We start from the raw sequence: 15048 nt of genomic DNA, 5'->3' as shown, positions 1-15048 counted from the left end.
TGCATTACATATTTGTTATGCCACATGATTATTGCATATGAGAATGCTGCCATACAAAACTATTGTGACAAATATAATAAAGTCAAGGGGCATGGTGAAAATTGCACAAAATTGAGTAGGTAAAGAAAGCCACCAATAATGGGACATCTTGATAAGCAGCCGAATTCACCCAAATTTGAGGGTTTTTTTGAAATTATATTTTTCAAAAGTCAGAAAGTCTCCATTCCTTCCAACTTACAAAACCCTAAATTGATGATGTATGTTCTGATAACGTTTATCGCAAGTGGTTTTCAAACTCGAACGCGGAGATAGTCTTCAAAAGACCAAGACGGAGACAGACTCCTTATAAATTTTGAAAGTTGTATTTAACACTCTACATCCGGACCTTCGATCGGCCGTTCATTCCCTTGCGGAGTGAAAAATTAAAACCTTCGGCAGCGTTCTAACACCCCATCCAGCTTTAAAAAAAACCCTTCTGCGTGTTCTCTTTCCCCCGCCTCTCATCTTCCCGGTTGCTCTCTAGGGTTTATTTGGCGGTCGAGGGTGGGGCCTTCGGTGATGGGGGAAGTGGAGCCGTCTTCGTCTTCTGCGCCGTCTATGTCGTCGCCGGTGTCAGAGCAGGGGAAGCTTTTCGTAGGCGGGATCTCCTCAGAAACGAGGGAAGAGGTTCTCGTGGACCATTTCAAGAAGTACGGGGAGGTGAAAGAGGTGGTGGTCATGAGAGACAGGATCACGGGTAACTGTCGGGGTTTCGGGTTCGTCAAATTTTTGGATCCACAGGTGGCGGAGAGGGTTCTTCAAGAAAAGAAGAAGCACGTAATTCTTGGGAGAACGGTTAGTGCTGTTCTAAACCTTTCTTCTCTCACTGTTCCATCTTTATGGAGGAAAGAAATAAATAAATAAAGATTTTTTTCTGAATTTCCTGGTGGATTTTCTTCTCTATTTTTAGGTTTTGGGTGTATTTTTCTTGGTTATGCATGTTTTTCTTTCCGAGAAATATTGGGCTGGAAGGTTTTTTTTTTTTTAATAATTATTTTTTATTTTTTTTGTGTAAATTGTTCTCTTATGTAAAGGAGTATTTAAAAAAAAAAAAAGGTAATGCCGGTCGTTTCATCTCTGTTATGACTATTATCTCATATGCTTTTTGTTTTGTTTCGCTTAATAGAATTTTATTTCTCAAATAGTTTTTCGGAGAGTATTAACTAAACAAGGGCATAATTCCCTTCTGAAAATATGTTTAGGGGTTATATTTTGGTTTACAAGGAATTGTTGTAATTTGAGAGGAATGTTTTTTTTTTGGAAATCATGATTTCTTTATGTAGTCTTGTTTCCTGTGGTTGAAAAAAATCAATAATACAAATAATAATCTTGCTACTTCCTTTTTCAAATTCCCGTTTTTCTTTGGATTTGATTGTGCACGTTAATCAGTGATTTATATGGCTTTCTTCACTTTTTTTTTTTTGGCACTTCTGTTTTGTTTATTTTTTTCCACTTCTATTTTGTTTATTAGGTAGAAGTGAAGAAAGCCATGCCAAGAGCTAAACAAAATCAAAGTCACCAAGCCCTCCACCACCAATACGCAAATCAGAGCCCCTATCGTAGTAGAGGGTTGAATAGGAGCAGTACTAACAATGACAGTAGCAACAGGAATCACTCTAAATCGAAGAAGATTTTTGTAGGTGGTTTGTCTGATAATATCACGGAAGATGATTTCAAGAATTACTTTCAGAACTTTGGTACGATAACTGATGTGGTTGTGATGTATGATAGTGCAACCCACCGGCCAAGAGGCTTTGGCTTCATCACCTTTGATTCTGAGGAGGCTGTGGAAAATGTAATGCAGAAAAGTTTCCATGAGTTGAATGGTAAATTGGTAGAGGTCAAGATAGCAGTGCCAAAGGATGGCAATAATCATAGCAATAACAGCAATCGCAATAATAATAATTATAACTCACAAATGATGGGTGCAAGAGGACCAGCATTTAGTAATCACCCTGCTGGGATTTACTCACCTCACACTCCTAGGTATGGATTTTTTCATGGTTATGCACCACCACCTTGGTATGCTTATGGTGGTGGTTATTATGGAGGATATGCTGTTGGAAGCTATGGTGGGATTGGTTATGGAGTTCCAAGTCCAGGCCCAAGGGGCTTTTGGAATGTTCAGGAATTGGTGCCCTCAGGGCGTGGTCTGGTGCCTAACACTGCTACGTATCCTGTCTATGCCAATAGAGGCTTTGGCGGCAGTTTTCGGGGGGTTGCTGCTTTTGATAATGGCATGGAGTACCAAACCAGCTCTGATGTGCAAACACCAGCTGTTGCTAGTACAGCACCATCGCAAGTTGAATCTGTGAAGTTGGAAGCTCAGTAATATCTTGGTTGGTACTCTGCCTATTTCCCCTCTTACTTTCTTTTGGTTGATTTTCTATATTAAATGTTTGATATGAAGCATGTTACAGTTCCACCTGTCCTAGTTCACAAAAGAAACAATGAACTGTTAGTGTTGCTGACACATTCTGTTCTGATATAAAATACATGTGCGCATTGGTCATGCCCTGTGGTAGAACTTGTGAGGCTTTTGGTTGTCGGTAGTCAGTGGATGTGGTTGGCAGTATGGTGGCCAAAAAAAAAAAAAAAAAAACTTATTGTGGCTCCTCCAGCTAGGACACCTCCCCTCGAAACCCCCCTTCCCCCCAAATGCGTGCTGGATGTTGTGCTAATCTGCCAACTTCTTGTATCTACTGAGTGTAATGAAATCCTTGATAAATGGATCATTCCTTGTAATCATCTTTTCACAAAATTACTCCATATAACAAGTGAATAACCAAGCAAAATCCTGTAGATCTGCTTACCACCAGAAATCCTAAGAGAACCATCTGCAACAAATGGTACATATATTCCCTGAGCCATGGCATCCAAGATCTTAGATCTTGTGACCCTTGTACTGTTTCTATAATGGGGCCTTAATTAGTGCTAGATCTCCATTTGTTTGCTTAATGTCTTTCTTTGTTAGATTTAGCCTTATGAATGCTAAATCTTGATATGTGAAAGTTTGGTCAAAAGATTATCCATATGTAAGAGATGATAACCATGGCCACCTCATACCCTTTCAGCATACAAATACTAACTACTCTTTCTCCCTCTCTTCCACAAGTTCTATCATCTCATCAAGAAGGTGACTTCTTGCCATTTAAATCACCATTTTTGTTTTCTTAAAATTTTGTATCAAAAGGATAGTGACTTCGTGCCTATGATTTAACTCTGTCCATATATTTAGAATGAGATTGTTGTCACTAGCTAATATGCAAGTTATTAATGTCTGAAAGAAAATAATAATTGAAACATGACATTACTTTGTGTTTGCAAAAATTAACTCTAGTTAGTAATTATTAGCCTCCTAAGTAGTGATTTCTGGCTCTGCCCATGGTGTTGTCTCTTTTGGTGCAATTCCAAATCAATGATGTAAAGTTTGTTTGCTAGGCAACTAAACAGAGCTGTTCTTACCCAGAAAAAGTAGAATTCAGGGACTGTTCTTTTTTAGGGTAAAAAATTATCTAGGAATCTATATTTTTCTAGATAAGTAATTTTCAGACAACATTTGACAAGAAAATAATTTATCCATGTTCTTTTATGCATTGAAAAATAGTTCGAGAATATGTTCTTTTATCTATATTTTTCATAATATCTTTTATTATATAAATATTATTATATATAATAATATAGTATAATATAATATAATATAATATATTTTATATGTTATAATATATGATATTATATAATATATATTCATCGAAATAATATATGTTACATATATAATATATTATAATATAATATAGTATATAATATTAATATATATTAAAATAATACATTATTACATTATATTATATTCTATTATAATAATAGTATAAGATATTAATATTATATTATAATAATAAAATAAGATATCACAGTATAACATTATATTATTATAATGATATATTATATTAAAATAATAAAATATTATTATCCAATAATAATATTATATTATATAATATAAGATGTATATTTATTATTATATTATTATTATAGAGTTAGAGGTATATTAGAGATAAAAAAAAAAGATTATTTTTTCGGTTGATGGGAAAATGACATATCCACCTCTTAGGTGGGTAAGACTTTCCCTCCATTTCATAGATAAATACTATCTATAGAAAAATAATTTATCCACCTAGAGAAATGGGAGAATATGGGTAAGTTGTTGAGAGAAATGGGAGAATATGGGTAAGTTGGTCAACAGAAAGTTGACCAACTTTCTCGTGATATTTACCTACCAAAGAATGGGCCCTCAGTTCAATGATATATGCTACATGCAAAAAGGGCATGCTGTTTGCCTGTTTCAGTTACAGTAGCCTAGTAGCTTTCCTTACGTGCAGCCAGTGTGTTCCCCACTTGAGATTGGAACACCTCATGACTGATGTTTTTGACATCTTTTGCTGCTTGGTTACATTAGTTGGTAATTTAATTGCATGAACTTGTAGTGTATTTTGAGTAGATTGATGTTTGTTTTTAGTGGTTGGGACCTGTAAATGATGCTTTGAACCTGGAAGCTAACCTGAATGATTTATTAATAATTTGGATTATGAACGTTGAAACCCTTTGGAAGACAATTTCTTGAATTTATCTTGTTCAATCATCCACAGTTATTTATCTAGAAATATGTGGTTTGAGCTACATTCCCATTAGGTCATATATATTTATACACTGCCCTTTAGTTTATTATAATATTTGTAGTTTCAGTCTGCAGTTCCACCTATTTGTTTCTTTGCATTAATATGAATCTAACTTAGTAGTTGGCAGCATAAAAAAGTTCATAATGAGTTCTTTCTTGTTTAATGGTTGACTAATCTCTGCTGGTAAGAAATCTTTAACCAAAATTCATAGGCAATCCTCAAGCCACATGCCATGACATAACCCAAATTGAAGCACCATTAATGTCATAATTTGGATGGAGGAAGAAAACTCTACTAATAATGCCCATTTCTTACATTTTGTTGATTCATATTTGTAATCAAGTGGAAGATGCTTCTACAAAACAGCATACATAGTGAAAGAAGGGAAGCAATAGAGCCAGAGCCTAACATAATAAACCTAAAAATTTATAGAACAATGCCAAAAGAAAGCCTTGGGAGAAAGCCCTCAGCCTATAGGAAGATACCTGAATTAATAAGAACATAAAATTTACTCTCAAACTAGGAGTTCTTAAAGAGTTGAAGGCCCTTTCTTTTAAACCTAAGAGTACAAAATAATTGAACTCCATTTTTTCTGGCCATCCAAATAACCATGGACACAGTTATTCCATGTTATGACTCTCTCCTCAACTAGGTCGGCTACAAACAAGATTTTTTTTATTTTTTATTTTTTTATTTTTTTTTTAAGAGGAGGAAGAAGAAGAAGTTTGAAGAGGAACAAACAGTGCCCAGCTAGACAATTTCATGCCTTCTTGTACCAAACACATGTTTCACCTCCATTGTTTGACCCATACAAGACCTGACAATGGATTAGTGGAAAGACCCTTCTAGCCTTAGACCCTAAAATTGTATGCTATTTTCAAGTTTTCTACCATTGAAATCAGATACCTGGGAACTGACATCTTTCATTATACATGATAGTTGAGATTGACTCACTTGAGACAAAAGAGTAGTTGCCAGAGGCTGGAGAAGGGACTCCATAGCTTTAGAAAGTCATAGGCTTCTTAGATCTAGAGTGCAAAAACTAGGGTTGGCTGAGTAAGGCCGAGCTTGGATGGGGGTTGCAAGGGAGGAGCTGGAGGCCCTGGCAGCGGCCATCGATACAAAGAGAGGAGCCACATATGAAGATTAAGAGGTGAGTCTTTTCACCTCAAGGTGGGGAGAGGGAAGAAATACCTATTAAAAGGAGTCCCACTTGGTTCCCAAGCATCCCACCTCTAAACCAGTGAAACGAGTTTGGCCTAGGCCGCTTGCACCCCAAGCGGTTCAAGCAATTTGGAACTTTGGATGCAGTTCATCCTGATCCCCTTGAATTGTAGCTACTTCGATTGAGCTGACTTTAGTTTGGTATGATCTGAGCATTTCACACCTAACTGGCTGCCTTTTGAAATCTTAGTCTGTCCATATATCTGCCTGAGGCCAAGTTACTTGACTTGCCAGATTTTGAAATCCTAGTCTGTCCATTTGCCTACCTGAGACCAAGTTACTTGCTTTAATTACATGCGCAGATGGTTGCCTAGTCCATTTTTGAAATATTGTCTGCATATTGGATTTGACTCTAGATAATACACACACACACACACACACACACACACACACACACACACTTGCTTTAATTACATGCGCAGATGATTGCCTAGTCCATTTTTGAAATATTGTCTGAGTATTGGATTTGACTCTAGATAATCTACACATACACATACACATACACATACACATACATATACATATACATATACATATATATACATGTAAATATACATATACATATATATATACATATTAAAATGGAGGCATCTCAATGCAAATGCCTCCGTTCGCCACATGTTCATGTTATTTGTTTGACATATGTATGGGATTTTTATGGGAGAGGTGTTTCTGATAGAGCACGAGGCATCAGTTTTTTTTGTGTTTTTTTGGCTTTGCACCTTCCGCCTTCCATTTTCCCATAGCTTCTTTGACCCCGCCCTCATCGCTGATATCGATCGCCTCCACAACCACCTCTGCCGGCTGCACTGTCAAAGATGGAGCTAGCATTGAGGTGGTGAAGCGGCCCCACGGTCGACCCCTCGGGTCCAAGAACACGCCCAAGCCATCGGTGATCATCACCTAGGAGGCGAAGCCGTCCGCCACGATGTGCCCTCACGTGCTCGAGATCCCAGGCGGCCATGATGTGGTGGACTTGCTCGCGCACTTTCCACAGCTGCGGAACCTCGGGATTTGCATCCTTTCTGACACCGACGTCATCATCAACGTCGCTGTTCACTAGCCCTCCCTCCCCGCACTCCCGCCACATGGGGCAGTGTTGCCGGTGGGGGCGACCATCAGGTTCTATGGCCCATTCGAGATCTTGTCCATCTCTGCCACATTCCTCTCCTTGGTGGTGCTGTCCCCAGCCTCCACCACTGTGAGCCTGTTGAACGGCTCCAAGAGAGCCCAACACCTTTTTTTGGTGAAAGAGAACCTTGTGCCTTCCTCCAATTCCATCTCTCTCTTTCGCCCTCCCTCTCCCCTTCCCCCTTCTCCTCCTCAAGCTGTCTCAGCCCTCTTAAGTGGAGAAATCTGTAGGACATCAGCTTCAGCCCCAATCCAATGGCTCATAATCATGGTGGATAAGTGATTTGAAAGGGGAAAATAGTTTTTGTTTTACCAAACCAGTATGGGCTACTGGCCCAAATACAAGCTCAATTATAACAAAAATAGCTTCTTCATGCCACACTAAAGAGTATAAACTCGATATCATGTCTTGGTGAGAAGGGTAATGAACCCTACCCTGTTTCCCATCTCTTACAATGATCCAAACATTCCCAGAATATCACAGCCTTTTGGAATTTTCTAGCCTATCACAACACGTTTCCAGTTTGCGGGAGGTGGGTGAGCGCTTAGGAAGGTTAGAAGCAAGAAAAAGAAAAAAATGCTCTGCGCATCGCATGGGTTAATACGCTAGTTTTAACTTATTTATATGTAATTTGGCCATATGACAATCCATGTAAGCCTATGTTGTTGTATAGAATTGCAATGAAGTGCGGTTGGGGCCAATGCAAATCAATCAGGTAGTTTTGTTAAGTGGGCTTGTATTGATTCTTGTTATATGATGCTGCTAATCTTCTGCCAAGACAAGTCAATCACATCATAATTTATTTGATGGTGATCATAATTTGAATACCGTGCACCATTTGCATTTTCAATGTTTTGAATCGACATAGAAAGCACCATTCAACAAGAAGAATGATTGCTCCCTTTTCTCTAATTTAACACTTCCCAGGACTGGAGGCATCACATTTTTTGCAGCTGCCTCCATGTGTTTGCTTCAATGGAAGCATCGAGAAAGGAGACATCTGTCGACTTGCAGAGTTTTTTTCATAACTTAGTCCATGCTAGTTCATTCTTTGTATATGAATATAGAAGAGTGTAAAGAGGGAAGAGCTAATGAGGAAGGAAAAGAGATAGGAGACAAGGATGAGATCTGCATGTAGCTTGGAAAAGAAGAAGCATGTTGTGATTTTCTAGATACTTCTGAAGTCTAGGGCCCTATTTAATGTAATAGATTAACTAGTGTCTTATATGCATCATTGCAATATTACATCTACCTTATCAATTAAAATTTTATCAGAGTAAAACTGTTATCTTGGAACTTTTGTGCTTCAGCAGTACATTTCTCCATTTTGAAATGTTGGGCTTGAAAGATATATGCCAAATTGGCCTGCTTATCTTTTACTTTAGATCCAGAAACAGATCTGTCAGAAATATCTACGAGATCCAGTCAGTTCTCACTGAAGAGTCAACATGAACACTGGACTTGAGTCCCATGCAGTATGTTTATGGTGTCCAAAAATATTAGAAATAAAAATGTGTCAATATACTCTAACATCACATATGACAGATGAATATCACAATGCACTCAACTCAGGGATTGCAGCATTTGCTTATGTTACGGATAGGTTTTGCTTGGGCTGTTTGGTGGATTAGAAATATCCGTGAGATTATATGCTCAGAATCCTTACATCTGTTTACATCTTCCGACAGTTTGACAAACACTATTAATGGATATCCACTGTCAGTTGTGCATCAAACCACATCTTTACTGACATACACTTCATCCTTTTCTTTTCCCTGATCACATTTTATACTCGTTCAACTATAATTAGTTTTGATTCTTGACATGATGAAGCTTGGGACTGTTGGAAGGACTTGTTCTTTCTACCGTTGACTTGGATATTACACTGTCACTTCATTCTATTAACCAACTCCGAGAGACAGGGCTGTCCACTTGAGGTGGATCTCAGGACTGAGAGGGCATATGATATGCTCCAGTTCCAGTTCTGGTTGCCAAGAGGGTTCACCCTGCATATGATCTCATATAACTCTCCCTTTTGCTCCTTGTCTTAGCAGTTGCTTCACATGTATGTAGATTAACATTTCTTGTTAACAATAGTTTTAGGCGTCTTTCCAGCACAAGCTGACTTTGTTTTATGGAATAAGTGGACCTGGGATGTTGTCTGCCTGAACCACTTACAGCCACAACATATCTACTACCAGTTACAACATTGCTTTGAATATTGCCATAGTTCACTAGTATTACGCTTTCTGAAACTAAAATGCACAGAAAAGCTTAGGCTGGAAATTTCTTTATGTCTTTAGTTATCGATTGTAGTTACTTTCCATTAAAATTTTGTGCAACTGATTGAACAAATTTCTTACTAGCAGAAATCGGAGTTTTTATTGTGAAATGAAGTGATTTAGGTTGGCTACTGAAAGTGTTCAAATCTTGTATAAATGGCTGCTAACCAAAATCAGTAATCTGGGAACAGGATGTTACCTTGTGCGCTTGACACACGTTCCTTGCAATGTAGCTGGTAATTCTTCTGAAGCCTGAATCTCGCAGTGCTCTGATGAATATAGCCATTGACATGAACTCAACTTTCTTCTATACGTTTGTGCTTGACTGAAAACTTGATTGGTAATTGGATGGGTGGCCTGGGAGGACCACATGTTATATTTTTTAATTCTTAAATTCTGTCTTCATAATTTATTGTTTGGATGGATATGGTATTCTTTGCATGAACGGCAGGGATGGCATCCTGGTGCTTGCGCACCATAATCATCAGCAACACCTTTTCCTCAGCCCATGTCAAGCTGATATTTTTTTTAAGCTAGCAGCCTAATTTCATGAGGATGGATCTTATTTTTCTTAAACACCTGGAATCACGCACATGATAGATTTGGTTCTGGCAGAAGAAACTGCTGCTTATATGAGAATGTAATTTGTGTTAGTATCCAATGAGGTATTGAGTTGTCAGGTATTGTTAAAGATCCTGAGCAAAGAAAGACTTGGGGTTTTAACAAGCCTAGGTGTAGACGTGTAGTAATAGAGGCTTGGGCTGAGGAAATTGGGTGCTCTGGAACAAGATTTATTCTGACCATGGATGCTTCCTGAAAATGGTGTGGGAAGGGTAACAGGTGTGTGAGGCTGGAGAAAAGTTTTCCAAACTTGCAAGCTGATGTTTTTGTTTACCATAAGTTACCACTTGAGATTAATTTCTTGTGCCTTGTAAGCCATCAGAATCTAGCTTTTGCAAACATATGTGGGTGGTTTGGGCTGGGAGTAAAGCAACAAGGTTGCTGGGATGCATGCTTGGGATGAAGAGGTAGTGACCCCTTGCGTGTGCATGAGGGGCACGTCAGTGGAAGAAGGACCTCGGCTGGAGGTAGACGAGCTTGGATTTCTGGTTAGAAAGCTTGCTTCCTTTGCTACTTCATGGCGGTGGGCCGCAGTGAGCGGACCTTATTTGTTTCTTGCGTTGTTGATAGATAACTTGGTTCACGTTTGGGCTTGCAGCAATGGGTATGGCACCATGCTCATGATATGGACTCATGGAAACATGGAGTTTCACCAACTAGGATCCTCTATAATAGGGCCCACTTACCATGGTGTTGTGCATCTTTGGATGGCTGTTTATACTGTCCATCTTTGGATGGCTGTCATCGGGAGATAAATGGCTATCAAACAACATGCGCCATGTATGACATGGCATGTGCTCATGGACTGCTTAGATGGGCGGCCACAGAAGTACAGCCATTTGCGGTGCCGTGCGCTGCAAGGATTCTTTCTCCGGTTTCACATTGCTTTTAGGGTTGTTTTAGGATATATGGTAATATGACACAATGGAGATAAAAGTGGAGTTGAGAGGAATAGGCCCCATATTGGGTAGTTGTGGGGATAGATTAATACAGGTAGAAGTGAATGTTGCTTTTTGGGTACATTAGTGTATGTTTCTTGCTCAACTTTGAGATATTGTAGCTTCTTTGTCAATTTTGAGATATTGTAGCTTCATAGTCTTGACATGGATGACATTCATATACGACAATTCAGTTCCATCAACATATATTGAGAGTAATTCGGATGAGTTTTAGGTTAAACTAAGTGGAAAAGCTACAATATGATATGGTGCGGAAATAATTGAATATATTTGTCTCTGCTTGCCTATTTTGTTGAGCTAAATCTTTTGGATATTGCGAGGTGATGGTTTAGCTCCAGTTTATGATAATGTCTAAGGAGTATTAGGCATAAAAATTTGGATGTTGGTGGATGAGGAATAATAGATCTCTATTTGTCTAGAAGCATAATTTTGATCATCCAATTCTGCACTTCTTGCATTTTTTGTAGGACCTCTTCCTTCGATCATCTCCTTGAGATAGGTTGCTCTCAAGAGTCCTATGTTTGGCTGCTTGAATGCCTTATCTGTAGGATTAATCCAATACATTAGATGGTCGTAAGTCGAAGATATGCCCGGGGGCAATCTAGAATCTCCATCATCAGTTCAATTATTGAATGCACAAGTTTTTGTGACACCATGATCAGACTTTTCAATGGTCGCACGAGTTTCTTCTTTCTTGGTCTTTGCCTTTATCCACAGAGTATCCTGAAGAGCCCCCTAGGAATTATTTATATGAGGCATTGAGGCGTCAAGGGTTAAATTAGAAAACAAATCTGAGACTTCACTCTTAATGCTGAAATCTCCAAAAATAGTCTCCTAACAAATTTTTATTTGCTAATCAGAAAAATAGCAGACGAGCAAAAGTGACTGAGCACTCTCTTATTTCTTTTGTACAATCTTTATTATAGTTAAGTAACCTTGTTATCTAATACAACTCTAATGTAATAAGGGCCACTTTTTAGTGGGTCATCGGGCAGCTTGTCCAATATGGCTTTTGGACTCGCGGAATGCAAGCATAAACCCTGGAACAGGATGGCCGAAAGAGAACCGTGTTTCTGGCATCATAAGGTCTAATCAAATCAAATCAAGCCTTGTCATTCCCATTCACAATACATTTGATCCTGCCAATTTTGTGTCATTCCATCCCAAGTCCTTATGTCTCCGCGTAGGGCCATAGATAGGTTAAGAGGCATGGGGGCCAATGGAAATCATCCAGGGACCCAGAAGCTCACATAATAGAATGTGACCTCTCGTCATTTCCGGGCTACTCGGTCTTGTCTTATTAGCACACAGAAGAACTGGAGAGGACTTTGTTCAGAAGCATTTCCTCATCCGATAAAAGGAATGTGACGCATTGCTTTTATGTGCTTCCATGCCAAAAAAGAAATGACAAGACATGTAAAGTTGGTGACAATAGATGGTAAAATTCATCTGCCAATAGCGTTGGTGGATCCGGGCTAGAATTGGGTGGTTTGTTGTGTTAGCCACTTGCACTGGTGGACCCAAAGCTTAGGTCTGTGGTTTTGGTGTCTTCTATCCAATTAGCGGTTCAAAGCTTATTTTTGGGGTTACGATGTTTTCACTCCGATTAATGGTTTATGTCGGTCGGTTTGTGTGTATTTACTTAATGGCGCTGGGGACATGCGACGTAGGAAAGAATGGGTGGTTGTGACAATGGAGTGAGATAAAATATTAAGATTGCATTTAATGTATTGCCAGGTAAATTTAATATGGATTATCTGTAGTCTATATAAATTATCAGTAATATTGATTACTGTATTTGATACACACAGATAATGCTACAGTAAAATTATTGAAAATCTTGATTGACATGTTTGGTATTATAAAATATCAAATTTTTAAAATATTTTTAAATCAAATTTATTAAAAATTGCATCCCATACATAAAATTTTTAATTTTTAAAAATAAAAGAATAAAAATATATTATATATTATAATATATTATATATATAATATATAATATAATATAATGTTATTTTTTATTTTTTTATTTTTTTCTTCTTTCTCCTTCCCCGCACGCTACAACTCCCTTAACCCCCCGGCTGCTCCACCCCCGGCTCCCTGGCAGTCGCATCTCCGGTATCGCCTTCGGTCTCCCAACTATCCATGCCACCCCCTGCACCGACAGCACCGTACCCTGACCCCCTGGCGAATCCATACCCTGCACCCTCCTCCGCCGCCTCCATTACTGCCTTCACTCACCTGCACCGCCGCCCTCACTGCATCGTCGGTCCCCCGCACCCCACCCCCTGCAGCCCTCCGCACTGCCCCCTGGCCACCTGCACCGCTCGTGTTGCCCCCGCAGCCCCTTGGTGAGGGCTACAACGGTGGCCCGTTGATCGGCTAGTTTCTGACCGCTACCGATTGGATTTATAGAGGGGGGTGCCGGTTTTGGCCCCCCCTCTTTCCACTGCCCATCGTGAGGAAGAAAATCGTGGGATTTTTTGAGGGTATTTTTATCCAAAAAATATTACAAGATTACCAAATATATGGTAATTTGAATAGCCACCTCTTTCTAAGGTAATCCATATTACCTCCTAAGAGATAATTTGGATTGCCAAGATAATTCAGATTGCCACTTAAAAAACATACCAAACACAGTAATGTGGTGGGCCCATGTTAAATTGCCAATAATCTGAATAGATTGTCAGCTACCAAATGCAACCTAAGGGGTATTTGCTTGGGAGAAGTTGGGATTAGAAATCAGAATAATAATGAGTGATGCGCATTCCAACCGTTTGGTTTGAAGAGTTTCATTTCGATTTCGATTTCGATTTCGATTTGGAAGTGGTATGGGAATGGCCCAATCTTATTTAAATTTTCATTTCGATTCTAATTTTTGTCATGAACTAAATACTTTAGAGAATTTAGCATTTCAATTTCAATTTTGATTCTCATTCCAATTCTAATTTCCATTGCAAACCAAACACCCCTTAATATTTTAGACAGCTAGTTATAAATGCTCTCCAAGTTTTAGTTGTGTACTCTTGTTTCTCTTTTTTACAACAGCGTCTCATGGATGGATAAGTGTCAGTGTTCTCATATTTACCTAAATAGGGCATTAATAGCTTGAGCTTTTAGGTTGAATTAGATTCTGACTTATATCCAAGCACTTTCTTGGTTGGACTCAAACTCTCAGTTTCTTCCTAACAACTTTTATGAAAGGAGTAATTCTTTGTATACCGCATCCAATGTAAAAAAAATATATCACCCTATCTAATTAGGCTATGTAGCTATCACTTTTTAATGTATATTTAGTACCTACAGCTCTATTTTTTCATTTAAAATTTTGAATAATAAAAAATATCTCTCATCTTCTGAAAGAATTATGATATCCTATGGATATCCTACGATCAAATTATGACTTCCTACTCGTAATTTAGCTATAAGATGTTATAAAAAAGAGAGGATCATTTTTATCATTCAAAAATTTTATAAATTTTCAATGATAAAAATATCTTTCTCTTTTTATAACTTCTTGAAGAAAAATTATGATATCACGTATGCAGGAAGTTATAATTTGACCGTAGGATGTCATAATATGGCTACAAGATGTCATAATTTTTTCAGAATATGAAGAGTATTTTTATCATTCAAAATTTTAAATAAAAATGAGAACTACATGCATTAGATATGCATTGAAAAATAGTGGCTACGTACTCCAATGTGATTAGGAGGTGCACTACGTCAATTTTATTGCACTGCACGTAGTGTACAAAGATTTTCTCTTTATGAAAGTTGATAGTTAAATGTATGCAGGAAGTCATAATTTGACCGCAGGTGTCATAATATAGCTACAAAATGTCATAATTTTTTCAAAATGTGAGGATCATTTTTATCATTCAAAATTTCAAACAAAAAATAGAACTGCATGCATTAAATATGCATTGAAAAGTGATGACTACGTGTTCTAATATGATTAGACGGTGCATTTGACGTTAATTATATTATACTGTATGCGGTGCACAGAGACTTTCTCTTTATAAAAATTGATGGTTAAAGGTATTGTCATTGATGGCTCTTGTTAAGAAGGAAAATATGTGGACCCAAAATTGGAGTCATGATGGCAGTGGGTATGCCAA

At 38.1% G+C, this 15048-nt stretch overlaps 1 protein-coding gene across 3 annotated transcripts; it reads left to right on the top strand.

The window, feature by feature from the left end:
• The first annotated feature begins 299 nt into the window (after positions 1-299).
• Positions 300-9755, top strand: LOC105060065 (heterogeneous nuclear ribonucleoprotein 1). Of its 3 annotated transcripts, none has more exons than XM_010943655.4 (3): positions 300-834; positions 1511-2378; positions 9435-9755. In XM_010943655.4, the coding sequence occupies exons 1-2, from the start codon at positions 559-561 to the stop codon at positions 2369-2371; spliced, it is 1137 nt and encodes a 378-aa protein (XP_010941957.1). In that variant the 5' UTR covers positions 300-558; the 3' UTR covers positions 2372-2378; positions 9435-9755. The 3 variants fall into 3 exon arrangements, with proteins under 3 accessions (XP_010941957.1, XP_029116299.1, XP_010941956.1); XM_029260466.2 differs by lacking the exon at positions 9435-9755 and adding an exon at positions 7993-8530; XM_010943654.4 differs by having other exon boundaries at positions 301-834; positions 9539-9755.
• Positions 9756-15048: the final 5293 nt, after the last annotated feature.

This window comes from Elaeis guineensis, chromosome 6 (assembly GCF_000442705.2).
Source record: "Elaeis guineensis isolate ETL-2024a chromosome 6, EG11, whole genome shotgun sequence".
NCBI classification, from domain to species: domain Eukaryota; kingdom Viridiplantae; phylum Streptophyta; class Magnoliopsida; order Arecales; family Arecaceae; genus Elaeis; species Elaeis guineensis.
Note: the sequence above shows the minus strand (reverse complement) of the source record. Positions and strands in the feature narration are given on the sequence as shown.

Bases quoted from the DNA above. Each gene is read 5' to 3' on its own strand.
- LOC105060065 (XM_010943655.4), top strand. From the start codon at position 559: ATGGGGGAAGTGGAGCCGTCTTCGTCTTCTGCGCCGTCTATGTCGTCG. The intron at 835-1,510 runs GTTAGTGCTGTT...TTTGTTTATTAG, and splicing joins ACGTAATTCTTGGGAGAACG to GTAGAAGTGAAGAAAGCCAT.